This window comes from Corvus hawaiiensis, chromosome 3 (assembly GCF_020740725.1).
Source record: "Corvus hawaiiensis isolate bCorHaw1 chromosome 3, bCorHaw1.pri.cur, whole genome shotgun sequence".
NCBI lineage: Eukaryota > Metazoa > Chordata > Aves > Passeriformes > Corvidae > Corvus > Corvus hawaiiensis.
Window position 1 is genome coordinate 56,412,156 of NC_063215.1, and position 9,865 is coordinate 56,422,020.

Sequence of the window (9,865 nt, forward strand, 5' to 3'; positions counted from 1 at the left end):
GGGTACTTACTAGAACAGCGGACAAAAAAAAACAAGACTGTACTATATGTAACACGTGGATACATTTAAGAGGGTTTTATTATGATACAGTGTTCATATTTACTAAAACATAAAATGCAGTGACTGAGCTTGTAATGGTGCAAGTAACAATCTACCACCTTTTTTTTTTCCATCAGATTAAGAAGGAAACAGCTGTTGTCAGATGGCAGCATGATGCCAACAGTCGAACAGGAAGGATTACAGCATTCAAGTCATCTTAATCCTAGTGCATAAGCATTAATAGAGGCTTTTCTTTCACCACAAATGGCTAATGTAGCTAAGCTCTGACACTGGTCTGAACTTCTCACTTATCTAGGGAAACTATATGCTGTTAGCAGCACAGTAGATGAAGTAATATTTCATTTAATAAAAATGTCATGGAGGATTTACAAATCTGATGTAAACCATTAAATTGACACCACGAAGCCCATACCATTAAAATGGTATCTCTACATTAGCTGTAAAGACACCTTGAAAGAAAACATAACATCCTTTACTGCACTTAAATCTATTATAAACAGCTCATTATGATTTCCTATTTATCAAATTGATCTGGACCTTATACTCTGCTGTGTGAGAGAGTTCAAAGGAAATTGCTAAGGGCACAGAGTGCAGGGGGAGTCAGTAAATACCAGGCAGTTCATTGCATAGAAACTGCTTTTGTTTAAGAGCAGAAACACTGTTCTGAAAGACTAAGACATTTCAAAGTGACATTTACTTAAACACCTCTGTTCTGTCCTCATTTCATGTCTGTCTATCCCATAACACTGAAGGCCTTTGTTGATCCCATTCCTATCTAGTACATGTGCATGCATTCATAATTCTTATTTTTAAATTAATCTTAAAAACATCCAACTTACCTCATATCACTACTACATATTTTAATGTTCTTTTATTATCATCTATATTTTGACGAGTTTTACTGCTATTATTAATATTACAACAGCAGTAGTTTTAAAATTCTTTCAATTTTGTTTGAGTCAGTTTTTATTGACCTTACTGGGTATATCACTTACCAGAAAGCTGAGAGCCAGTGTGACATTGTGGCGAAGAAAAGCTAAGGATAAATTTGCTGCTAGAGGTAGTTCAAAGGATTATCACACAGCCCAATCCTTCAATTTTATTAGAAATTGATCCCTTAACTGAATTAACTATCCAAGCAGGTTTTTATCCAAATTAAGTTTCCTTAAGTTTGTCTACAGGCAGATGGTAGCCTTTAAAGTTTATTGGAGATATAAACCATTCTATCTGATATATGTAATTATAAATCAATACTATGGCCCTAATTCGTAGAAAACATGTGCTTTTCTGTGGCTATGAAATCTCTTGTCTCATTATGCCCAGGTCTAAAAGCATTTACTGTCATAATAGCAAAATGTAGTATTTATCAGAGTTGTTAATCTGTTGCTAGTGCTGGCCACCAAATGCAGGGCCATATGTTTCTCTGCTGGGAAGAAGAGAGAGGAGCAAAATTCTTTTCACAGAATCTAAATTTTATACAGGAAAAATACACGATAGATCAGTTCACCTCTTGCACCCACCCTTTGCTGTAGTGCCCCCAAACCCTAATTCCTCCATCTGATAACTGTTCAAATTTCTGCAGCTCCGTTGGACACATAGTGGCTAAGAGCTCATTCTGGGTTGCTGGCTTCTAGTAAGTAAAATGTGCTTGTCTATATTTTTTTTCTTGAGTTGACTTTCTATTAATTTTCACTGTATTCAAGCTTCTGCTTTACATCTCTGCCATCTCAAACCTTACTTTATACAGCACTGTTTCTTATTTTGATCTTTGTGGTGCAGAAAGAAAAATTATTGAAGTGATGCAACTTTTCCTTCCAAGTTGATGGACTCTGATGGCCACGCTGGCTTCTTTTTTTTAATCCAGAGATTATGAAGGAAGTTTTGACAGTACGAAGGGAGAATGAGGGTGATAATATATATATATATACTTATTACATGATAGACATCAAGCATCCATTGATTCTATTGATCACTCTTGCAGGGAAAAAATAAAGTAGTATTAGGCTTTTCAATCCTTACTGCAGTCAGTTTTGCTGAGATGGTATGTCAGGAAGGATTGACGGAAATAAACATCTGAGGAGGAAGAGTAAGGGAATGTAGGTCTGTGTGTATGACACACATACTCTTGTACTCCCTAAGAGAATGAGGAAAACAAGCTCGCAGTTACTGCAGCCATCTCCTTTCCAGTGCTGGAAAAGCCACCATAAGGGCTACCCAGCCGAGGCCACGCCTGGTTTGATACATAGTATCAGACAGAAGAGACGCTGTCTGAGAAATATCTGCCAACCATCCTTCTCCTTGGTGGCAGGGGTCATCTTCCACCTGCAAATAGCATAAGTGCCTCTTCCTTTCTATTTCATCTGGCAAGCCTGGTGAAAAGCTGAAATCTTGAGTGTCCCAGAGCATGTTCCTTGGGCTCTGATAATCCTCCCACCTTTGTGTGGTTTCCAGGAGGTATCACATGGAGCAGAATGGTGAGAAATTAAATGATAACAAAACATCAGTGATGGCCTTCTTTAGTCAAAGATACAGTTAAGTTTAGTTGAGGGGAAACTGCTGGGTTGACACTCTTAATTCACTCTGAGAATTTTTTTGTTATTTATCATAGATTGGTCAGAAAGTGGCTTAAGCCATTTCAAAGCAGTGATGAAGGAATACCCTTTTTGAGTCAAAAGTGCTGATGGAAGATGGTAAATTCTTTGCAGAGCTGGAATACAATAATTTAGTAATCCTTTTGAGTCAAAATGAGCTGAATTGACAACTTTAAATAGCATGTTGTTACTAGCAGCATTTTGCTGAATGCATGCTTTTTACATTGCATGTCACTTTTAAATAAAAATAAGAGTTCAGGCTTACACACAGATGATTCCCAAGCCTAAGACCTTGAGTTCCCTGTTCCACAGCCTCACCACAGGCTTCTCAGATGTTCAGTATCTTCTGAAGGGCTGGCAGCTCCATAAAGATCACTGACAAGTGTGCAGCATCTTCGGTTGAGAAAATAAATGGATTTATCTAAACACTCTATAAGGTAAGAGCAAAAAGTCTACAAGAAAGGAGGCGGGAGGGAGGAGCAGTAGGGGATGACAAGAAAGCTCTGTCTTAAAAGTCAAAATGTAGGGATAAAGTAAAAATTGCCAAAAGTCAAGCAGACTCCTGACAGTTGACAGGTCTTGACACCTAGCAATAGAAATTAAATTACATATACTATCTTTGACAGTACAGAAAAAAAGGAAAAATTAAATAGCAGTAAAGTTGCTGCACAGTAAGAATGAAGTTGAAATCAAAGATAATGTTGGCATGGCCACCCCAAAACTTCCTGACTTAATACTCTGTCAGGATAATGACAGCAAAATCCAGACAACTCCTGAAAATCTGTGGATAACACTACACTGTATTCAAGACAGCAGCAAAGTTTTTAAGGTTCAGTAAAATTAAGGCAGGCAGAATAGATAATCATCTGTCCTAGATATTGAAATAATTCCCCTAATTCAATAGTAAGTGATTACAAAAATCTGTCAGCTCAAGTGATGTCATATTACCACAGAATGTCAACATAACATATAATTCAGAAAGAAAAACAAAAATATAATTCAGAAAGAGAAAAACTGAAAAACTGACAACTTTACACCTGTTGCTCTGAGCTTGACACTGTGCAAGTCTTTTTTAGGAGCTTCAAAGGAAAGCGTATTTTGAGACATGGAGGTAAATGGAAAGCTGGGATAAAATACAAGGCATTATTTACCTTTACCAAGGCAAATACAGACTTAAATAATAAAATACCTTGTATTAAGGATGGGGGGCTGCAGGAGACCTATCCTATATGGCCTTCAGTATCACATTTGATACTGGAACACATAAGGACCATAACTACATACAGAGATAAACAGGAGAGTGGGAACAATGCAAGTTTGTAAGCTGGGGAAAGGCTTATCTGAAAAGAGACAGCAATACATTACACTGAAAAGCAAACCAATGAACTGGGGGAGTCTTCCTATTAAAATTTCTCTAGGCTCCCTATTGTTAATGATCTTAATATTTCATATTTTCAATTCATAGCTTTGGACAGAAAGCATCATGTGAAATTTACTGATACTATAAAATTAAGGATATCAATTTAAAGAAAGTCCAAGATATTATGAAAAAATGGATTAACAAAAAGACTGAAAAATAAAAAACATACACAAGTGCATGAATTTAATAGACTTAATAACTAGATTTTATGCTATAAGCCAGGGGGCTCATCAGTTTGAAATGACAGATACTAACTGGTCACAAGACAACCATCAAACATAGTGTTGTACAGCAATAAAAAAGGTATCAGCCATTCTGTGTAGATCTAGGTATATCAGGCTAGATAGCAGAGTTTTAATATTATCACAGACATTGATTAAACATTAATTAAAATTATAGTGTCACTTTCAATCACTCATAATCAAGAAAGATGTGGTCAAATGTGGACAATCACATGGAGAAGAGCAGAATCTACTCAGCACGAGCAGCCAAGAAGCAGCAATAAAATTGCTTTTTTTGAGTACTCACGAACATATCTTGGGTGGAAAAATCAATTTCATTTCATGGAAAATGTCAATACAAAAGAAATATGTAGAAACTTTCCACTGGCAACTGTAGGTAGACAATTAGAAATTAATTTCTAAATTCAAGGGGACCATGGTTCCATCCAGCACACCCATTGAGAAGCACAAACAGTCTAAGCTTTAAAAAAGCTTCATATGTTTATGAAGTGGATTAAAGATAGTGGCTTTTTTATAAGCTGCAAGGTAGCACTCAGAGAGATAGAAAGTTCTTTTCAACCTGTCATCCTTATGTGTTGTGTTCCTACACCAGGGTATAAGACACAATACAGTGGCTACATCAGATATTTAAAAAAAAAAAAAAAAAGTTAAAGACACATTAAGCTTCTAAAAGAAAATGAACTCAAGAACTTCAGAAGTCAACAACATCACTTCAGGTCGACGTGTCCCAGTATGAAAATTGTTTTAGTGTATAATTTTACAAATCAAACAAAATCATCCACAAGTATATCCTTGGCTTGAGTGGGGAGGAGGGACTGGTAAGAATAAAAGACCAGCCAACAATCCATGCAGACCGTTTGTATGCTACTGCAAGAGCATAAGGAACCATAAAATAATACCTGTGCTCTATAACCTCACCTGCAGCACTCAGCAGAACCCTGTGTCCTTTACTTGACCATCAGAGATGGCCACACTAGTACCAACCCCAGAAATCATCACAGTTCCCTGGAATGCTCCAAGAGAGACATGAAACTTCTGAAAAAAGTTTCATAGGGAAACACTTTGCCCTAGTATGGTAGCCAGGGATACTGAACCAAGAGGTCCAGACTGTGTGTTTTTGTAACAGCAACAGCAGCAGCTTCAACCTCTGCTGGGCCTCTTAAGCATGAGGTAGCTGTGTTCCTTCCTCTGCTTCTTCAGCCTCTCAAGAGGAGGATAAGGAAAGGTGCTCCTTCCTCAAGCTAACCACGCACCACCACATGCTGAGGTGTTGGAGTAGCATCGGTACAGTGTCTTGTCCAAACTTCTTGAACCAAGGCTCCTTTATGAAAAATGTGCCAGTCCAGTTAGGAATGTTCCTCAGGCAGGATTCAGTCCATCAGCCACATCTTAAACCATGTAGACCCATGCATTTTAAGAAGCATATTGTTAAGTTCACACACATTCCAACACTGCACAACCTAAGTGAGATCTTTTGATGAATGTAAAGGGAATGAATCAGAGGGATGAAGTAAGATGTAACTGACAGTATAAGCAGAAGGTTTTTTTTATTTGCTGGACAATTTTTAAAGATATAAAAATTTCATATGAAAAAGCAGGAATCTCATGACAGCTCCAAAATAGTCTTATTAGTTGCTGCTTCAACTAAAATTGCATTTCATGTGACCACTTTGAGAGGTAGGTTGTGAAAACTAATAATTAATTGATAAAAACATTTGAACTTCCAAAATAGCATTTCAAGCCTGGGACTATGCTTTTCCACATGTGTAGCTTAAGCATTTGCACTTCCTAAAATGAAGAACTACACCAGCCATGCTTCAGTTTGAATTTCTGCAATACAATTTACTGTGGAAATCTCCTTGGTAGCATCGAATATTCACTCTCCTCATGAATGTCTTACATTCAGAAGTCTGCATCTTTGTCTTCAGTTTGCTTGTGTTGCCTGGTGTTGTCATTGGGAACTGCTCTATCTGCTGCCATCTCCTTTGTCTGTTGTTCTCAAGAATCACTGCTCATTTCTTTTTTTTGTGCACTGCTCTGCTGTCACTTGGTGCACAATCTTTACTTATGTAGAGATAATTACATAAAGTATATTTATATGAAAGCATCTCGCCTTGCTGAGAACCTAATTTGGTATTTTTATGATTAGTTTCTTGGCTGATCCATTCCCATTCAGTGGGCCCGCTTTTGTCTGACTGAAACTAATCAGAAGTTTATGACTCAGCTGAATGGGGTTTAAATGGTACATAACCATGCTCTATGAAGGTTAATTAGTTGAGGTAAGTATAAGAGACCAAGTACTGCTACATTATTTCTTGTAGCGTTATGAGCATTGCATTTCAGTGTATTTACTTCTGATTTTCAGAAAGGAGACTTCTTAGAATAGTTGTATAGTGCCCAAGGTTTTAATATTGTTCCTGTAGCTTCAGGATCCTGTGTTTTGTAAGGTGTCAAATTCAAAGACAGGTTCCTATGATGTCCATATTTCTGCTAACTGTGCAAGTCCTAAAGTGATTTGAATTAATTATCCACTTTTCAGTAAGTACTGAGTTAAGGGCATAGTTACTATTCTCTAAGGATCTGATTATAGTAATTGTTTGGGCTGCCCAGTGTACTGTTTTACTGTCATAGTCTAATCTTGTCACAAACTGTATTCTTAGAAATTTATTAAGTACATATTTTAATGTTTAAATATATTTTTTCTAATATATATTAGCATAGCATTTATTCACTTAACGGTGGCAGAACCTTAAAATTAAATTCACGGACTGGGACCCAAAGGTTTAGAATTTACACAGAATACAGGAGTTACAACTTACCCTTAGCATTTCTGCATAGGGTGAGAAAAAGGCATAACGCTGATGAGAAGCATTTTTCCCATCCCACCAGCTACCTAACTATTCTTAACTCAGACTGACAGCTAATTTTTTGGCTTCCTTGCTGTTAACTGGTTTTTAGCTACTTCCATTCTCATGAATAGTAAAAAAACTATTATGGCATGGCTACCCAGAAGCCTACTAAAAGGTTTAACCAGAAATTATAGTATTTCAAGAATATGTCAGACAATTTCATATGTATGCACTTGTTTCTACATTATTATTTTCTGGACTAATTTTTATTTTGCTGGTCACTTACTAAAGGAGGCAAATAATAAGCAGCTGGTAATGCCTAATAGTAGTTGTTAATGTCTGACTGATATTGACTGAAACATCCATTCCTTATCTATCACGATTTTGTGATACGAATGGAAAAACAATATTATGTGATCTTGCTAAAATCCATCCACATTTTAAGCCTACAGACTCACTAAAGATGACCAAGCATGTAAATTTTCCCAGTCTTGCTGATGGGTACTGGTTCTGGGGAACATCTTTTGCTCGTTTATGTCCTGTTAGATACTGCCACTATTTACCATTCCAGCAATACTCAGTGAAGTGGCTATTCTCTTGTTTAGCATTGAATAATGGAAATTTATCATTACTCAGGTTCTTCAGGACTAATAACCTTCAGTTTTTCAAATGTTGCATTTACTGCATCCCTTTTCAGCCATATCTCCAACAGCTCTACTTCTCCTATAAAAGCATATTGATTGACTTCTTAACATCTTCCCTAATTTTATTGACTTCTTCCACCCAGTAATAAACTACTCAAATTCTGCCTTCAGCCAGGGCACTGACCAGGCATTTATCAAACTTTCAGATGCTGTTCGCTGTTTCTCAATCCCTCATCCAGCATGAGAAGTACATCCTTAAAGTTTATTGAACTTGTTAGCCTTTTTACATCTTTTCTCATGATACCTACAAAACACTTGACAGTGATCAGGATGCTACTGGATAAAGAACATAACTTTTTTTTCTTTGCTGCATTCATTCAGCTGTCTGCATTAATTGCTGTTTCCTAATTCCCTTTATACTATAAAGTCTTTGAGGCTGACATTTATTTTTTAGTCTGATGTTTATAAAGCAAAGAGAGCCATGAAGCTCTGGTTCAAAACCAGCAGGAATATTCCTTTAAACAAATAACCACTGTTAGAGGAGAACAACAGAAGAGAGGCAGGAGTAAGGAATTGGCAGGGGTTTTTCCTTCTTGACTTCCTTCTCTATTTGCCCAGCAAAGTAACACAGTATAAAACCACAAAAATTTATAAAATTAAGCTGTGATTTTGGTCAGACTTACAGAAAAAGTTTAACAGTTATAGCTGTTACATCAGAGAAAAAGCCCAGTTAAAACTGGTGATATTACATACTTTTCTCATGCAATTCATGTCAAAGTATTATTATTTTAATAATTGTTTAAAAAATATCTACAGACTGCAGGTATTCTAGGAATCAAGTCTTAAATCATACCAATAAAAAGCTACAGAATAATTGATTGCCCTTTTTTCCACTCATTCCTATGGCTTTCTTGAAAAAAATTAGGTAATGAAATCAAGTCTCAGAGCAGCCTTATGTGAAAAGGCTACACTAAAATATCATTACGTTCAGAAATTAAATTTCTGTTTACTACTCTTGATACATGTTATTTGAGTTTTCAATCAATTCTTTTGATGTACATCAAGTGTTCAAATACAGGGGAAAAACAGTGATTCATCAAAACACAGTGGAACATCACCGGGAGTGCGCACATTTTTGCTTTCTCTCCACTCAGTGCAAAAATACTTGTATTTACCGGCTAAGTTCTAATTAGAATAGATGATACTGGGAAAAACGGCTTAGTAACGTACCCTGACAGAAGCCGTAAAACAAAAAAGGCTAACTATGCAATTTGTCTAACCCATGCTACTAAAATTACGCTACAAAATACTGTAGGGACAGCAACTTTTCAGACTTTAGACTAATAACGGGCGTTTTCCACAATCGCGCCTCGCTGTCCTGTGGTACCGCAAGACGCACTTCGGGGAGCGGCTGGAAAGAGCCCGAGGCGGCGGGGAGCGGAGCGGAGCGCGGGGGGAGCGCCCGGCCGGGGCAGAACACGCTCCCACCCGCGGTGACACCCCCGCCGCTGCCACTCGCTCCCGCACCGCGCCGCGGTTCCCTTCCTGGGCGTCGCGCCCGGCGGGAGGAGCAGCGCGGCGGCCGCGCTCGCCCGCCCTTACCTCAGGTGCAGGTAGTGCACCAGCTTCGTCACCACGGTCACCATCTTCCGGGGTCGCCTTCCCCGCCGCTGCCTCGGGGCCGGGAGGGACACGGGGTGAGGAGGGAGCCGCTATCGTGGGGCTCCTCCGCCAGCGGCTCCTCGCTGGTACTTCCCCGCTTTCGGCCCCTCGGTGGCAGCGGCTTCTCCCCTCGCCCGTTCCCTGCCCGCCCCGCCGCCACCGCGGACACTCGGCCGCTGCCCGCCCCGCCCGGGCAGAGGCGGGGCCGGGGCCCCCCCGCGGGACCGCCCGACCTCGCCCCCTCCTCCGGCCGCCTCCGGGAGGGCAGCGCCCGCGGTGCGGGGCCGGGCGGCGGGCCCGGGGCGCTGAGGGGCGGCGGGGCCGCGGCCCCGGCGCATCTTCGCGAGTGGGGGAGCGCGGGGAGTCCCCGCCGTCGGGGCGGCCCCCGCCCGCTCCG

The 9,865-nt window shown here is 39.6% G+C and overlaps 1 protein-coding gene across 1 annotated transcript in view; it reads right to left on the reverse strand.

Moving 5' to 3' along the window:
• The window catches only part of ARHGAP18 (Rho GTPase activating protein 18), a 95,291-nt gene extending 85,671 nt beyond the window's left edge, over window positions 1-9,620 (reverse strand). Inside the window, exon 1 of the mRNA XM_048298303.1 lies at window positions 9,409-9,620. Within this exon, the coding sequence (XP_048154260.1) occupies window positions 9,409-9,452 (44 nt within the window). The 5' untranslated portion in view covers window positions 9,453-9,620. The remainder of the gene's footprint in view (window positions 1-9,408) is intronic.
• Between the last annotated feature and the right edge of the window lie 245 nt (window positions 9,621-9,865).